The 17,817-nt window shown below is 46.5% G+C and overlaps 1 protein-coding gene across 3 annotated transcripts in view; it reads left to right on the top strand.

The window, feature by feature from the left end:
- LOC144147021 (high affinity cationic amino acid transporter 1-like) overlaps positions 1-17,817 on the top strand; it is a 75,151-nt gene that overhangs the window by 17,793 nt on the left and 39,541 nt on the right. For 2 of the 3 annotated variants that reach the window (XM_077679042.1, XM_077679039.1), the window contains exons 2-7: positions 1,657-1,821; positions 3,403-3,522; positions 4,189-4,317; positions 7,213-7,368; positions 10,379-10,518; positions 15,965-16,082. In XM_077679042.1, the coding sequence (XP_077535168.1) occupies positions 1,657-1,821; positions 3,403-3,522; positions 4,189-4,317; positions 7,213-7,368; positions 10,379-10,518; positions 15,965-16,082 (828 nt within the window). The remainder of the gene's footprint in view (positions 1-1,656; positions 1,822-3,402; positions 3,523-4,188; positions 4,318-7,212; positions 7,369-10,378; positions 10,519-15,964; positions 16,083-17,817) is intronic. The other variant, XM_077679041.1, reaches the window with a different exon arrangement.

Here is a 17,817-nt window from a genome sequence, read left to right as displayed (position 1 = left end):
GCCCTGCCTGCTGCGCCTACATCACTGGTTCATGGTCCATTCCGTTGCGTGGCTCATTCGAACCACGTGACAGTTCTGCGGGCGGTTCAAACGCGATTTAGAACAAAGGCTGTCACGTTTCTGTTGGGTTGCTGTCGTCTGAAGTCTTTTAAAATTACTGCTTGCTTTTGCTTTGGTGAAAGCTAAACAGCCACATACATAATCGTTCTTCGCACTACATGTAGCAAGAAAACAACCTATTCATGAAGGGTGACGAGAAGGGCGCGCAGCAGCTACAGTTAGGAAGGCCTTGGTAATGTATATTTCAGCCTTACCGATACGATCGCTTCTAAAATTTCGCAAGTTATGAATTCTGTTCCTGCTATGTATGGCTTGCCAACATCTCATTATCGGACACTGCTCGCCATTTATCGTGGGACCGCTAAATGTAGTGTAGTGAAATGTAGTGAAGTGCACTAAGGCAAAGGCTTACCTACTCTGGTGTTAAACAGAGACGTGGGTTTTGGGACATCAGAAAGGTGGCCTGAAATTTTGCCAAATTACTGCGATTGATTTCAGCGGTTTGCAGAATGCAAATCGAATACATAGCTGGGGTACGAAATAGTTAATAACTTAGCGATGCATGATGCATCTTTTCTTGAATGAAGTAAAGACAACGATGCTGAATTTGAACGATGACTCATCTCTTCTTGAGCAAATACTAGACGATCTTATGCAGACCAGTTGCGGCTTCGCAAGCAAGCCTCATTTGGCAAGTTTGTGTCATTGAGCGTGCGTTAGGAGATTGGCGGTCTTTAACGTGTAGGCCTCAGGCGCAACATAAATTTCCGCTTATAATGAGTTGTCAAATACTCCTCTGCGAGAATGGTCTTCTGTGGTATGTTTGTCTGTGTTAGTATTCAGAGTACGGGCATGTATGTCTTGCGTTCGAACATTTGTAGTGCTTGCGAACCGAAGAAGGCAGACACCACCACTGCAAGAGATAACACGCAAAGAGACCCATCGCATCGCTGGCGCATTAGCTTTGCTGTTCGCGAGAACTGGGGCTTTGTGTTTTCCTTCAGACAACCGGAACCTTACAGAATCTGGCCCCTGGCTACCACTATCAAGCTGAAGTTAAGACTACGTTCGTATGAATGTCTATAAATGATCAGGAGGTCGGGTTTGATCCTTCCGCAGTCCATTAAAGCCATGGAACTGAGTAGTGTACGTTTTTGATTGCATTGAACATTTGAGCAAACTAGGTCATCATACTCATATCGCAGATGCTTGAAGATTGTTTTTAAAAGGCACAATTTTGATGACATTGTCTGGGATAATTAGTTAGCAACAGATTTCAATTATGCCGTTGCATTATCTTAACGCAGTAAAGTGAAAACTGTTTTAATTGCGTCTGCTCACCGCCTAATTGTTGCGTAAATATCCAGGGTAAGAAAAACAGGCACGGCAGCTGCATAATTTCAGTTCGTTTGAGCGCAAGTTTGTTGGATGTTCTGAATCTACGACACATGCTTCTTCTAATGACCTCTCCAGTGCACGATTACATCAGGCTCGTATTTACCTAGTAGTGTCGGTAGCCATCTTTGTGCCAGTGCGGTACCAACTACGCCTGCTGCGTTTGAGGACCTCTCCCAGAGACTGCGACGTTTTGTGCAGGTACAAGTAAAGGAGAGGACGGATCGGGAGATGGCCTGCTTCGGGAAATAGGAAAGCATGCACGGGCATTGCGGGATGCCCTCATCCGAAAGAAACAGGTCGGAGCTGACGCAGAGGCCTCGCAACTCAAGCGGTGCCTTTCGACCTTTGACCTGACTCTGCTTGGTAAGTAGCAATGCCAAGAAGTGGCGGAGGTGGCCCGGCTTACACAGGCGTGGCTGTTCAGCTGGCTCTGCTTTTACGTTCCCATTTGTAGTGGAAAAGGAACCCCTTGGGAGTAGGCTGAAATGTTGTGAGAAACATTGTTTTTACAGTGATGTTTTCCGTTCAGAAAGTATACTTGTCTTCCTACAATGTCATGGAACGAATGCTGCACCCGCCTGCCTGTCCTCTCTGCATTTTATTTGGTGTGGGAGTTCTGTTGCGGTGGAGTGGCTGCGCCAATTTAGGGTTCCTTTAACGGTACCTGAGCAGCAAAAAGAACAAGTGAGCTAGTTATTTCAGAATTTGCCATTATTGTATGTGGAAGCTAGGCTTCGGCTTCACGCAACACAATTCTTTGGCGTAATTAGAAGAATGTTTTTGGGTGGGATGGTTTTGTGGTTGTTGTTGTAGCCGCACTGGCAGAAAAGGTGATCAGTAAGACCTGGGGCCGACTTCTCTACAGCGAAGGGCGTCACTTTGAAACGACTCGGTACCAGCGTGCAAATGCATGTATTCTTCGACCCGGGCGTAGCTTGGAAGGGCGGGAAACGGCAAAATTCACACGGGGGCATACTAAGGAGGAGCAATTGCAACAGGCCCAAAGCGACGCGCAGAACGACTCGCACTGACTTCCGTTGTTTTGCGCGTCGCTTTGCGCCTGGTGCAGTTTGCCCTTCTCGGCACGCCCCGTCATATTTTTATATTTCCTACCCCCCTTCTAAGTGACGCCCGGACAAACAAATACACGCATTCGCACGCTAGTACCGGGTGGTTTCAAAGTGACGCTCCACGCTTTAGAAAATTCGGCCCTGGGTTTCCGCATCGTATTCCTCGTTTTTTGACAATTTCATCCTATCAGTATTGCTTTCACTGTGCATTGATTCCTTAGAATTGCTGAAAAAGGTCTGTATGCGTTCCAACCATCGGATTTCTATTTATACTACAGCCACGATACCGTATGTTTTTTTTTCTTCATACTAAAACCGTTTTCGGCAGCTATAGCTTTTCGTGAGCCTAGTGTGCTGTGCTCGGCGTGCACGCAAATTTGAGTGCTGCCACTGGCCGAGCTTGCCGCATCGGTTTTTAGCTGACTAGTGCTACTGCAGCTAAGTTGGTATTAGGTTAGCGGCGAGTGACAAAATCACCAAATATGAAATCTACCAGAGCGCTTCGTGGCTAAAACACGTTGTGCTGGTGAGCTCAAGGTCGCATGTCGCTATTTATGTATTTTTTGACAGGTTCACAGTAAAAACCTCGGTGGCATGTTCTCAATGCTTGTGGAGGGGATCCTAGGTGGTTCAGATTATTCTACCGTGGCCCTTCGCTACGGCATGCTTCCGAAGCTAGCCATTTCTTCAGCACTTCAAATTCCTGATTTGAATTAGAGCCAATGTCCTCGCAAAACAATGAACAGTCTAAAGGGTTTCTTCGAATGTCGTTATACGGCGTTGCAAAGGTGAAATGGTGGTAAGCTTCACGCCCCTGTGTCTGGGGGCGTGGATGCGCTAAGGTGACCTTGCGTGCCTGCTGTGGTCGTTGCAGGTGTGGGTGGCACCCTCGGTCTGGGAATTTACGTTCTAGCCGGACAAGTGGCCAGCACCAAGGCTGGGCCCGCCGTAGTTCTCTCCTTCCTGATCGCTGGTGTCGCCTCCGTCTTCTCAGGTCAGACGGCACACGTAGAATAGAATGCACCAAAAAAGAACTGCACCGCTGATTCATACAGCCCATTCTAGTGTTAACTAAAAGAATGAGCTTCTGTGTGCGAGATGGGGATATGTCCGAACCATATATTGTGAGGCTACGGTATAAACTTTGGTTCTTCATAAGTAGACTTTTTTGTTCTGCTTTATCCTTTTGAGGGACAAAAAATTCAAATGGCGTAAAATACAGTTGCGAGCAAGGTGCGAATCATACCACGCATAGCTGCTTCAGAGTAGAGCATGTTACACTGTGATGTCGTCACTATCCAAATTCTGGATATAGTCTAGGAATGGAGCATAGAATAAGCACACGTACCACAAGATGTAAACAGCCTCCTTGCAGGCTTAGTTATTTGCTCGAAAAGTGCGGTTTTAGCATTTGTTGCACTGGAGGCCTTTCCCAGGGAACCGTCCACTGCCATTTCTGGAATTGTGCGCCCTCGTTTATGTACAGACATCAATGACTGTGCGGGTTACGTGGCAGAATATTCGTAACTTTTTCTGCGCATTTTACGTGCAATGGCGGCTTAACCCGCAAGAGCCGCTTACGCGTGCATGCTAAAATATGCTTCCGTGAATCATATCGAGCAGAAACGTCACGTGAGATATTTTTCTTTGTCACCGACAGCCCTATGTTATGCGGAACTTGGGGCTCGCGTTCCTCGGGCAGGGTCAGCGTACGTCTACAGCTATGTCACAGTCGGGGAGTTCATGGCCTTCGTCATCGGCTGGAACCTCATCCTGGAGTACGTCATCGGTGAGCGGCTCGTCTTTCCGGCTGATGTATGAATGATACTGTACTCTGTGGCGCAGGCTAGCAAAATATTTTTGGAGCTAGGCCTTCGGGAGCATCCTTTACATTTGTCGTCGTATACCGGAGAATAAAAGAGGCTTTATGTCACTGTGTTAGAGAAGCTGCCAGACGGCAGGAGTTGTTACGCTACAGAATGCCGCCTATATAATATACAACGTGTCTCAGAATGTCTGGAGAGGGGGAAATGGAATACACGACGCACTCTAAAAAATGTCCCTGTGCCCTACCGTGGAACCCTTCGGCTGCTTTTGTTAAGGTTATAAATGTTTAGAACCAATCGAAATAACGGAACGAAATAATTGCCTGTGTACGCACGTGCAAGGCGCCACCACAACCCTACCAAGCTCGACATTGGCATGAAATAGCGGCCAATTAGGCAATATTTAAACCGACATCGGTTCGGAACGCATGTACGTGCTCACAAAAACAATTTTTAGGCAATTCTTTAGTCGTTTGCTCAGATATTTTACTCTCATATGTACTAAAACATGTCGTCGCCGTGAACGCATGGTTACAGGGTCGTTCTCTTTTCGCGTGATCTTTCGGCGTTGTGTGGAAGCGTAAAAGTCCCGCCCCATTATTTATTTATTTATTTATTTATTTATTTATTTATTTATTTATTTATTTATTTATTTATTTATTCGAAATACCGCTAAAGGCTCCCGTGAGGGGGTATTACATAGGGGGGTTACTTAGCACACGTGTTGTATTAGCGCAGTAAAGCGGAAAAAATAAACAAAAAGAAGCAGGAATGTTCACACTGCAAACGCAAATAAATACACATTGTGAACTTGAAAAAAGTGATAACGCAGTAATCAAATCATTATAGCAACAAAAAGACAGGAATATAATACAGATGGTTCAAATTCAAGCACGACACGATGTACAACCTATCAGAACAACAAAAATAAAATACAGAGCAAAAATAAAAGTGTTCAGTGCACATTTTGAAGGACGGAAAAGAAAAAAAAAAAGAAGAGGAAAGTGCTAGGTTAGCTGCTGAATTAGTTCCTGGAAGTTTGTGTTGTCTTTTGAGAAATGATATGAGATGGTAGATTATTCAATATCTTTTATTATTCCACCATCATTTCCATTCGGGAGCGGAGTGGAGGTTTCTTAAGAAAACTGATATATATATATGGCCTTATACGGACGCAGAAAGTCAGACGGCACCGCCGCAGAGCGATGCTGCGGCTCAGAAAATCGCAGTAGCAGACGACGCCCTCCACCGGGTGTTGTTGCAGACGTGGCCGAGAAGCGAGGAATCCTGGGCAGTTACAATCGCGTGGTGCGAGGAGGTAAACGAAACGCGGGAGAATCGCGGCGCTGGCGAAAAGGCGACGTTTTGATTTGCAATAACTCCAGTAATACTCCTCGCTTTAACAAAATTGTTGAAGCGGATGATTACTGGGACACCGATTTACCTAAAAATGCGAACAGCAATGTATCGGCAGGACCTATTTCAGGTCCCTTATAAGCGTAAATATCTCATTCTGCAAGCTTATAAGCCCTGCCTAACAACTTGCGTTTCCTATTGCCGGCCCCAGCCAAATTGCATGGCTGTGCACATGATGTCACATGTTATAGTGCAGGAAATGACCTAGTGAGTCTCATGGTCATTCTCCATTTTCTAATTATATCGCTTAGTTGAGCGAAGTTTACGTTAAAAGTGGTGTCAGTATGATTCTAACGAGGCAATCTTTCGACTGAACCAAACTTATGTTTTTTCCGCATGGCCCCTTTATAACCGATCGGTGTGCCCATGTACAATGCAGGCACAGACTCTGTAGCCCTGGCTCGCGACTGCGTAGATGATTAGTAAAAATACAGTGTACAATCTCCGCAAGTTGCAAATCATTTTTTGTATATTCTGTATTTGTAATTGTAGTTGTATTTGACCATTTTGGTTTTGCGGTTATCAACTTCCGGTCTTCTGCTTCATTCATCAGCTCAGCGAGGAACTTAAACGCCAAAGGTGCCTGCGCTAAAAAACTAATTGCAAATCATCAGCGCAGGTTTTAATATTCTCATGTGCAGGGAATTTAAGTTAGTGGCGGAAACTTGGCAATCGCTCTCCGCCATGAAAAACGAATCATAGCCCAAGTGTCCTTCAGCACCTTAAAGGAGCCATGAAGGGAAAATACAACTTCGTTTAATTTGATAGAACTAGGATTCAGTATCTCACTCAGCTCCATTACAGCCACAAAAGATGATTTTTAACTAAAAAAAAGCAAGAAGTATATAAAAACGTTCAAATTTTGCGCCACAGTGACGTGTTATGAGCAAGAATGACGTCATACGGGCCAACAATAAAACATAATTTCCAGAGCGTTAACTGCACGTTAGCATTCAAGTGATGCGGTCAAATGGAACTAGAGGCCCCATTACAGACGTCCAGTCATGTGTCGTCGCGACAGGTCAGTTAGGCGGTCGCCAATCGCACAAACAAGGTTCCGTGACGTCATAGAAAAGTTGCGGGAAATTGGCTCGGGGGTCGCGACTGCTTCACACGTTTTCTTTAATATCTCCGTCATCTTTTCGAATATTGCGATGATATTGGTATCATTGTTATCGGGACTAAGCAGTCTTTCTAATAAACCCAACTTGTAATTTGTCTTCATGGCTCCTTTAACTCCCTGACACCAAAGTCCATTTTATTCATTCATTTTGCTGCTATTGTTGCAGCTTGTGCATAAGTCGGGATAAGTAAGAGTAGAAGGTTCTGTTGGGGCCAGTATTCTGTTCTTGTAGTTCTTTTTACGAGTATTTCGATGGTTTAAAGGTAAATTGCGAGAACCAGGAAAATAAATTTAATTTGCCTTTAACGATCGCGAGCAGGAAACGCTTCTGTGGCGCGCGGCTACAGCGGCTACCTGGACAGCCTGGTGAATCACACGATTGAGCGGCACATGCAGCAGTGGATGCCCCTGAAGATAGCGGGACTCTCCTCTTACCCAGACCTGTTCGCTTTTGGCATCACCCTCGTCCTCACCGGTGGGTGTCTCTGCCGTAACTCTCCTTTCATGGTTGACCAGTAGACGCAGATGCGTTGAGCCGCCCTAAAATAATGCTTCGTCTCTACTGTGCTGCCTCATTTACACTTTTTGATGACGTTGTTCAACGTTAAATCGGTTTTCCTAGTGCTAGAGAGGTCAGGTTTCATCAAATTTTTAAAGGTTTGGAGAAAAAACGCGTGTTTTTAGGTTTCTTTCAGGAAAATATGAAAAATTTAAAAAGGACGATTCCGCGTATGTCTATTAAAACTCTACATGCTCCTTACGGCGAAAGCCTTAGGTGTCTTACCAAACGGGAAAAGTGGCCGTCGGTGCTGGCGACTACACGAAGGTATCCAAATTACGGCAGCTGCAAGAAGAATTTAATTAGAAGATACATAAAAACTTATTTGGGTTCGAATGGCATTTGAACCTGGGTCGCGAAGAGCCGCAGCCAAGTGCGGTAACTTCACCCTGTACAATGCCAGGATGGAACAGGAATTATCCGGGTGCGTGTCACATGACAGGTGAACGTCACGGCACCGCAAACACGATGCAGCAGCGAAGGAGACTTCGATAATCGCTGGCTTGCGCTTTCAAATCCTTTGAGTCTTATGTACCCGATACATTTTTCTTTCCTTGAACACTGAAAAGAATGTACTAATGGTTACATGCTGCGCTCTCAAAATCTGCGCACGATTTCACTTCAAGGCAATTATTCCAGAAAGCGTTTCCCTCACTGCAGATTGGTCGCGCCACAAAAAATTTCCCCGAACAGGCTCTGTTTGTTTCTTCATTGTTATTTTGGTTGAAAAAAAAATAATGAAAGCAACTTTTTCCACCAATGATTTAATTGTTTTTTAAACCGCTTACATCTCTACTTAGTGCAATGGGTCGACACTTTACGTCTGTTTTTCAAGAACCGTCAGTACGTGTTTACCCAACAATGTTCACAGCTCTCAGTCTTTGCTGCTGTTCCGTTTTGTGCGCAGTCAAGGTGCGGTTGACAGTAGGGCTATTGGCGGTGAGATGTTTGAGTGGCGCCCCCTGGCTCTGACGTCAGCTTAGGGACTCGCGCCGCTGTCGTCTGCTACACTCCGCTTGTGAGGGGCAGCAGTGCCTGGGCTAGAAATCACCCGCTTCGTTGCTGTAGTGCGTTAAAAAGCGTATTTCTAGCGACTCAGTTATTTTGCCAGCTTCTGACGCATCTGAATAATTTGAAGCTGTATCCCCCACAAGTTTGCAACACACGAAGAGATAGAGAACAACTTTCTTCAGAGTATCGGTTAGAAGATCGTGTGTAACTCGTCCTTTCTTGCTTATTCGCGAGGATCAGCGATCAGAGCTTCTCGATAAGTATTCAAAATGCGTAGGCTTCCCTGCAGTATTTTTGAGATGCTCCTATGAAGACTCAACAGTCTAATACTACGTACCAAGCAGCGACCTCTACACGCTCATCGCACAGCAGGATATAAAGCGGCTTTCTTCTGTTTCTTTCGTTGTTGTCTTGTATCGGATCAATGCTTCTTGCTTTTTTTTCTGCCCAACGCATTAATTTTTCTGCGCCGTCACCAACTTCTTATTAGGAGGTTTCGGGATGTTTGGGAGCCTCACAAAGGTCGTGTGGATATTTCCTTCATTTTGTATGGTATACATTCCCTTCTTCACAAATTGGCTTTCATTACGGCTGCGTGCAAGAAGGTGCATATCCGCAGCGTGCTTTGTTTATTCACATGCAAATACAATGAGAAGGTTTGTGCTACGCCACCGCGATCGCGCCCTAAACAACGTGGTCCACAGTACTCGAAGGCGGCTTTTGTACTCCGAATTTCTATCGTAATTATATCGTTATCATAACGAACTGACTCTCAACTCGAACAATGATGACATGATTACGGTGTTGAAGGCATGATATACTCGCTAACTAACGTAATAAATAGTATACCTGCATATATTACAAGACTCAAAACTGAAGAAGGATTCCAAGTAGCTCTTTATTGCTTTTCAACCCTTCCAGGCGCGAAGAACAAATCCTATTCTACTCGGAATGGCGTTCTATGATTTGAAGAAAATTACTTTTACTCTCTTGTCCTGGACTGAGGACCCGGCCAAGTAACCAGAGCGATTTAATTGTTAAACAAAGTTTTCCCCTCCTCCCCTTACTCCTCCTCCTCCTCTTGAGTGCAGTTTTCCTATAACGCATATCCGTATATCGGGAAAATATGGCTGTGCAAAATGTTCCGAAATATCCCTCCAGGTCTTAAACATATATGTGTTACTATAAATTTAACGAAGACGTGACTCATTTTGCTCAATAAACCTCCATACTGGTTAGATGCCTGGTATAGAATCAGCACGCGCGTATATACACACTGGGTTATTTGGAACTCAACCTACAGTTTTTGCAGTCTATAGTGCATGTCGGCAAACTTTCATGCCTTGACAACGTAAAGTGATGTGACAAAACGCGTTCGAGCGTTCGGCAAGGTTGCAAAAACTGTTTTACCTTACATATGATTACCGGGAATCGTGATGCCTTCTGCCAAAGTCGACAGCCCTGAAGGCCTAGAATTTGTTTTGGTCTTCCATTTTCGCTGTTGTCGGTTATTAGCAGCTGACTGTTCCTTTTGTTCGAATGCTTACGTGAGAAGCTGACGCCTAGCACCGACTCTTCGCGCTCCGCACAGGACCTGCTTCGCAAGGAATGGGGTGGCGCCGGCAAGGTGTCTCCCGTAGCGGTATCCAAAACCATGAGCTAGAGTATGCGATTTTAAGCCTATTATTATGATAAAAAGTTACCCACACGCCAATTCTGGTGCGGACAAGCATCAGACGTTGACCGAGCGCAAAGAAACAGCAGGGAAAGCGATCCTGAGTGAAGCAGACGACAAATGCGAGAATCCCTAAGCTGACGTCACGGAGGCGCGCTTCGCAGCGCCGCCTGTGTTCGCGCTCACCGCCAATAGATCATTTTGCTGTCATGCGCGTACCTTAACCGTGTGTGTGTGCAGTGATAGTGGCCATTGGGGTGAAGGAGTCCACAAGCTTCAACACAGTTTTCACGTGCGTCAACCTGTTGGTGGTGCTGTTCGTGGTAATTGCGGGCTCCTTCAAGGCAGACATTGCCAACTGGCGACTCAAGCCAGAGGACGTGAGTCCCTTTTGTTTCTTTCTACGCCCCCACTCAAAGACGTAAGCACACTCCCTCGCACGCACGCACGCATGCACGCACACACGCACGCACGCACGCACGCACGCACGCACGCACACACACACACACACACACGCACGCACGCACGCACGCACGCACGCAAGCACGCACGCACGCACGCACACACACACACACACGCAAGCACGCACACACGCACGCACGTACGCACGCAGGTACGCACGCGAAGACTGTCCTAGAGGAATGCAAGGAAAGGAGCTCGGTAGATAAGAATATAAGATACCACCCCAGTACGGGAAATGAGCACACACCCTAACATTAGTGTTCCACATCATTTTTCGCAACTCGGGATTATAGCACAATGTGACGCAGGTACGGCAACGACCACAATTCCGAGCTTAAAGCCTGCTGGTCGTTTCATGATGTTTTCAACACCACAAGAAATAGCTAGTTTTTGAAAAGTTTGCCTCATAGCAGTCTTTGGCTCCTGCTACACCAATAAAAATTGTTTTTGTTTACCTTGAGGAGGTGTAAACAAGTGTTCTCTCACTCACTTACCGCATCAGACATGTTATGAAGCCTCGCTACAATCAAATTGGAAGGTTTCAGAGCAACCGGTCATAATAAGAGTAAGTATGTGTCCTTAATCATTTGAAAGCACCTAAAAATGGCTGTCAAAGAAGTTTTGTGGAAGGATCCGCGTGCCCTGGATTTTTTCTTATTCTTTCATAACAAACACACTTGCCGAATGGCAAAGTTTTAAATATTTTAGCCCCTTTTAGGGAGCAGAGATTTTTCTGGCGTAATGTAGCGTACACATATAGCATTTGTTCGGAAGTGGGAAAGCAACACTGGAGTTTGGGGAGTCTTCCAAATTGGCGGCGATGTGACCAGGTTCATGCATGGTCAGGATTAGGGTAAAATAGAGTATGGGGTGTATCCCGGGCCCCGGCGCCGAGCCACGCCAGTTTGCGTCGACACCGCGAGGTGTCGCTACCGCAGCGTTTAGTAGCCATGTAAAGGGACCATGGAAATGAACTAAGGGAAAAGACTGAAGACATACAAAGTCATACCATAAGCGATGAAGGTCAAGTACGAAAAAGGGAAAAGGCGGTACGGCGCATTCCCTCAGTCATACAAGAGAAGTTCAGAAGAACGGAGAGATAGAGAACTTACAGATAGAGAACTAAAGTTGGAGAAACTAAACTGAAGGAACAGGCTGAAGAAAATGTTCCTGCTAATACGGCAATAGGGTCGGATGAAGTTCCTATAGGGCTGGTGAGTGTGCTCTACCGAAAAAAGCAAAGCACAACCGATTCAAACGATCGAAAGAGTAATAAAAACTAAGCAAGTACGAAACGATATGCGTAAGAGCAGGATGAAGCTGATCGATAAAGGTAAAAGAGACTGGTCTGATGCCAACTCGTACAGGCCCATCACAGTTACCTCAGTGGTATACAGGCTGGCATTGTAAGCCATAAAAGCGGAACTACAAGAGTGGACAGAGGGGAACGGCATACCATGGGAACTACAAAATGAATTCAAACAAAGCACGCGCTTAGAGGACAACCTATTTGTCGTAATACAATGCATAGAGGTGTCAATGGCTCAAAAACGGCCATTATAGATAGCATTTCTAGATATAAAGGGAGCCTACGCCAATGCAGATAGAATGCAGATAGAGAACTTCTATGAAGCCTACTTGAGTGGGAGGGACTAGGCCAGGACTTTGTGCAGCTGCTGCAGGATATTCGCAATGAGAACGAGATGCAAATTACGTGGGAGGACATAAAGTGCACCGAACCGGTAGTAACAAACAGAAGTTAAAGTAGGGTTGTCCTGTGTGTCCACTGCCGTTCATGCTGTGCATGGCAAGACTAGAAAGAAAGCTTGAAGACAGTAAAATAGGTTCAATTTATGTTACAAGCACAAAGGACAAAAAGTGGAAAAACCTATTCCGGGACTGATGTATGTACTTGACATAGTACTACTAGCAGATAGCGAACAGTGTGTGCAACAGCTCACAGATATGTGCGGGTAAGAAGCCACTGAACCTGATTTAGAGTTTAGCACAGCAAAGTCTGGAGCTCTGATCTCTAATGACGACGCTCGTAAGGAATCGGTATTCCTTCAATAAGCAACAATACCGCGAGTAAAAAATACAGATATCTGGGCATATGGATAAAGGAAGGGCACACCTATCTAAAAAAAATTTGTGCCCTTCCACTCTGTGCAGAAGGATGACCTGCAAAGCTGGACGCAGTCCACGGAGTAGAAGAAACAAAACACCTTTATCGTAATTCGCGATGGAGCGTACTTCCTAGCCAATTAGCTGAATGAACCTCTGAAGGATCCAAGCTCTTTTCTTGCAGATAAAAATGGAACTACCTGTGTCCCTCCCTCGTCTAGCGCATCTTACTGTTTGTGTAAGGCCGGGTTCAGACTGTTGCCGCAACTGTCGTAATAACTTTAAAGAATGAACTCATTTCATGTCTCAGCCAACGGAACAGCTTGACATGCCATTGTTTACGTCCATAGATCATGATACGGCTTTTGCGTTGGAAGTATGAACATGGCCTAACACACAAACCCAATCCGCTCTACCGCTAAGGACTCCGGGCAGGTTTCATTGGGCCGTTTAACGTCCGCGTTTAAACCTCACAACAGCACAACGGACATGCCATCCATCAGTACCGCTTTGAGCCATGTAATTTCGACCTGTAAATCTCCCACTAGGACAACCTGAATTTCATCAGTAGCGGCATCACGCCTAGCTGTGCGTGCACGCCCCCCTTTCCCCCCCGCAAACCGTGAACGCATAAACCGACAACCGGTGATGGCGCATATTTAGGCGTGAAAGACGCCGGCGAAAATGTCGCTCAGAAGGCCTTGGAAGCTGAAAAAGAAATATGAGCTCACGCCGGAGTTCACACTGGGCGAGTTTATTTTCTACCGGAAGGGATTTGCAGCTACTTGGCGAAGTGAATTTGAGCGGAAACGGTGGCGGCGGGTCTCGGTCGTTTTAGGGGGCAGCCCTTTGGCAGCCGTTACCTGGGCTTCGCGGAAGCGGCGTCTGGTTATATCTGCGCAACCGAGTGAGGGAACGCAGCATCGATGAAAGAAAGAAAACGGAGAGGAGCATCTAGCGAAGGATGAAGTGGAGTAAGACACGTGCGGCTACGGCGTTATCCCTCTTACTGCCTTTCCCTCACACGTCTCATGCGTCACCACCAAGGAGCGCCCTCCCCTGACGCTCCCCATGCGCTGTTCCATTCTCTGCTAATCCAATACACGTGACGTTTGCGCGGGAGGTTCAAACACGATATGCAACATGCTCGCTGCTCCCTTGTGCGAGGCTAATCCGAACCACGTGACATTTGCGCTGAAGGTTCAAACAGGATTTGCAACATGCCGGCCGGTGGCGGCCGCCGACTGCGAGGTAGAAGCAGAGTAGCGCGCCGCCGTACGTTCGGTGATCCCGCAAACACTTCTATAGACGCAGCATAAATTCGCCATTTACGCTCATCGGTGCTTCCGTTTATTTTTCGAAATCATCTGATAACCTTCGAAATCATCTGATAACCGCACTACCACCGTTAGCTGCCTACTGCGCAGCTTGCCAAAGGGGCATCGGTGGAGGCGAGGGGGAAAATAGTTGTGAAAAAGGTCCCAGCGGCGGTGAGGAGGAGCCTTGTAGCGGCGCCGAGTAAATCGATGACACCGGAATGAAAACCGGGGGGGGGGGGGATGTTAGACATATACTGCTTTGCAGTAAAAAGGATGGACGCAAATAAGTCCTTAAATATCTACAGAATGGGGAAGCAGGCCATAACGAGGGAAAAGTTCTTTGATAGTACCAAAGGGCGGGTTGCTTGGAAACGAAAACAGTTATCCGCGAGTAGATACAGAAAGAATTGTGCGCCGGTTGCGGCAGGGAGCCAGAAGCTATGCGACGTATTGTAAAGGAGTGCAAAGGTATCCGTCCAGTCCTCAGTGAGGGAGACATCCAGCTTCCAGAAGGCCTTGGCTTCAAGGTTAACGGAAAAGTGAATTGGAAAGCAGTAGAGCTTGGTAAAAGAAGGTTGCAATGCTGGTGGGAAAAGAGCAGAGAAGCTAGGAGGACATACGAACGAAGCCGTCAGACTAGCACAAAAATACCATAAAGCTTTTTTTAATGGCGAGGTGATTGTACAGTTGTAGTCCGACTCAGGGGGCTGTTGCGAGCGGTAGCGTCCGCAGCCTGCCGGTAGTGGGGCCCGGTCGCCGTCGATCCTTCCGAGCCAGGACTATGGAGATCTTAGAGCGAAAATTCAACGGGTTTATTTACATTTTTACAGCGATGAACAAAGGGAAAGATCTGGCGAGCCGCAGTGCGCCCTTTTTATAGATACGCGCTGCCTAGATCCCTACATTGGGGATATCTATCCAAAGTAATACTGTCCAATGTTGATGCGGACTTTCTCGCCCGACCGCACTGCCCTCAGGAAGAGACACGCGCTTCAAGTTAGCGCGCCCAGAAACATGCACACTCACACACACGCACGCACGCACGTACGCACGCACGCACGCGCGCGCACGCACGCACGCACACACACACACACACACGCACACACACACACACACACACACACACACACACACACACACACACGCACACACACACACACACACACACACCACATCATTGCCATTTGCTGGAGACCAGAGTAGAGGGAACGGGGCAGTCATGGGCACGTTACCAGTAAAAAGTAACAGTGTTACAGTTACAGTTAACTAAGCCAAAAAATAACTCTGTCATAGTTACAGCTCCAAAGTTTCCAAAAGTAACTTGTTACAGTTACAGGTACTGTAATAAAGTAACGTTGTTTGCGTTACTGTATAAATGTGTGTAATAGCAGCTTTGTGCAGCGCAAATTGGCCTATGCAAACAAAGATAGCCGCTGTGACAACGTGTAGAAAAGTAGTGGGAGTCAGACTGTTTTAGCATCTTTCTCACATGCTGGCCTTCGAAGAAAGACACTTCGTCGATGGTTGGGAAAAACACTTCAGAAATAAACTTTCGCACAGATGACACCAGTCACGCGTGTGGACATCGCCCTCCGCGTTTCCTGCGGTTGTCTGGAGCGGCTGAAAGATTCTGCACCAGCGCCTCTAGGGGTGGTCCACGGCTCGCGGCGCGGCGAAAGGCGCCTCCACCCGCTTGTTCACTCTCCTTAGTTTAGTTCACTCTAGTCAGAATAAAGCTACCTCGTGTTTGCTCATTTCAAAAGCTAATTTGAGGCAGCGTTTCACAGGCTTCCTGAAGTTCGGGAGGTTGGTATGTTTTCCTCGAACCAAACTCAACGTAAAGCGTAGTGTACAAACAGTTTGTGCTCTCGATCTTTTTATATGCCTATACCGATGGCGTCTGGAATGACGATACTTGCAGATTCCTGGAGAGCAATATGGCGAGGGGGGCTTTTTTCCCTATGGCTTCGGCGGCGTGCTGAATGGTGCTGCCTCCTGCTTCTACGCTTTTGTGGGCTTCGACTGCATCGCTACGATGGGTACGTGCGTGTTGAAGCATATTTTGTCAGTTTGCTTGTGTGGGTTATTTCTATGCATCTTGCGCGATTTGGACGAAAGAACAAATTACTGAGCGTGAGAACAAAACTCCGGACACTTACAGACCTGCAAATAAATTGGTCACTGACATTAGGTACAACTACACGAAGCTTGCATCTTCCGAAAGAAGTGACTGAAGTATCGTTTTTTGAAAACAAAAATAATGTTTAAATATTCTTATTCAGAGAGTCTTAAAGTTTTTTCGTACAAAAACGCAATGCAGTGACATAGAGGAATATTTTCGTGATTTGAGAAACATTTCCGGAGCATCGTCATCTTCTCAGGTGACAAACTTTACGGAACTTCCCTCGGGGCATGTAATTCTGCTTACGTGCTTTAAAGGCGACAGCGTGGTAATGCATTGCTACATACTCCTACATCTTATGCGCACCTTTTCTACGGTCTTTACGTTTCGAAGTTATATTTTCGTTAACTTTGGAAAGCTGACACATGGCCACTCAAATATCTCGATTCCTGGGCAATTCCCCAAGTGGGCATGTGCGACGAATAAGTGAACAACTTTTATTCTACGCTGGCAACGCGCGTAGATAGCACACTTGGTAGAGCACTGAGCTCATACTGTGCAGTTCGGGTTGAAATATCATGGGCTCACAAATGTGTTATTTATTTATTTGTTATTTACTGCGGAGGGCTATTCTCGACCGAAAAACTACAACAACAACGGCTCTTTTTTGCAGAATGGTGCGCTTAACCATTTCGCATTAAAAACGATGAAAAGAAGCAACGGATAGATAAATCGCAAAGATCGGGATGCAATGAAACAGACTTCTTGAATGGCTGTCACTATGTGAACGAAAGTGTCATGGACGGGAACGGGGGCCGATGTTGCGTAGAAAGCGCTCTAAGTTAATTTCACTGCTTCCGTCGGCTGAAAGTCTGTTCAGTCATTTTATCTCCTCTGGTATAAAACGCGCACGTTATCATGACGCTAATGCCTGAGATGCTCAGCCAGATTACGGAAAGTTGCGAGCCTCTAAACGATCGTACGAAATTATAAAGCTAAAAAATTCGAACAGGGGGCGAATTTTTGCGCTTTAAATTTGTACAGTGGAGTACCAACTAGCTCGAACTCACACGCTGTTAAGTTATATTTCTAAAGGATCGGCTCATCAGTGCGTGCATCTGGTGTCGGTCGGGGCTGTTCAAGTAAACTCTTTGCGCTCATTGCAATGATATCAAGCGCCGAGTTATGGCTGTCGTTACCAGCGTGCTCACGATGCCCGCGAATGAAGCAGTGTTTTTGGCCGTGACTTTTACAGCCGCTTGTGCGCGTTCTGAAATGAAAGTTGCAGCGAGTCCGGGCCGTAGTGGCCAGCCACCATAGAAGGGCGGCAAAAGAGGGAGGAATGGTGGCGACGAGGTGCCTACAGTGGAGAACAACAAAATGAGCTGCAGGTGGCCAATGCTGCTTTCAAAGCAAGCAAACGTGACAACTTGAACGGTTAGAAGGCTCAGCGCTGTTGGAACGGCTTCCGAAGGACGTGCGGGAAGCGCTGCGCCTCGGATTTCTGAAGCCGGATCAAGGCGTGTGCCCCGGGCCGACGCTCATGGCTACGAGGACAAGAGACGAGGCGCTCACGCATTTAAAGGTCCTCCAATAAGTCTTTCATTTACTTTTATTGACAAAACGTGTCGCTGCTAGCTAGTTGGTGCATG

The sequence above is a fragment of the Haemaphysalis longicornis genome, unplaced genomic scaffold (assembly GCF_048455015.1).
Source record: "Haemaphysalis longicornis isolate Haplotype H1 unplaced genomic scaffold, Haemaphysalis longicornis Haplotype H1 scaffold_7, whole genome shotgun sequence".
Lineage (NCBI taxonomy): Eukaryota > Metazoa > Arthropoda > Arachnida > Ixodida > Ixodidae > Haemaphysalis > Haemaphysalis longicornis.
This window is presented reverse-complemented; position numbering and strand designations above follow the sequence as displayed.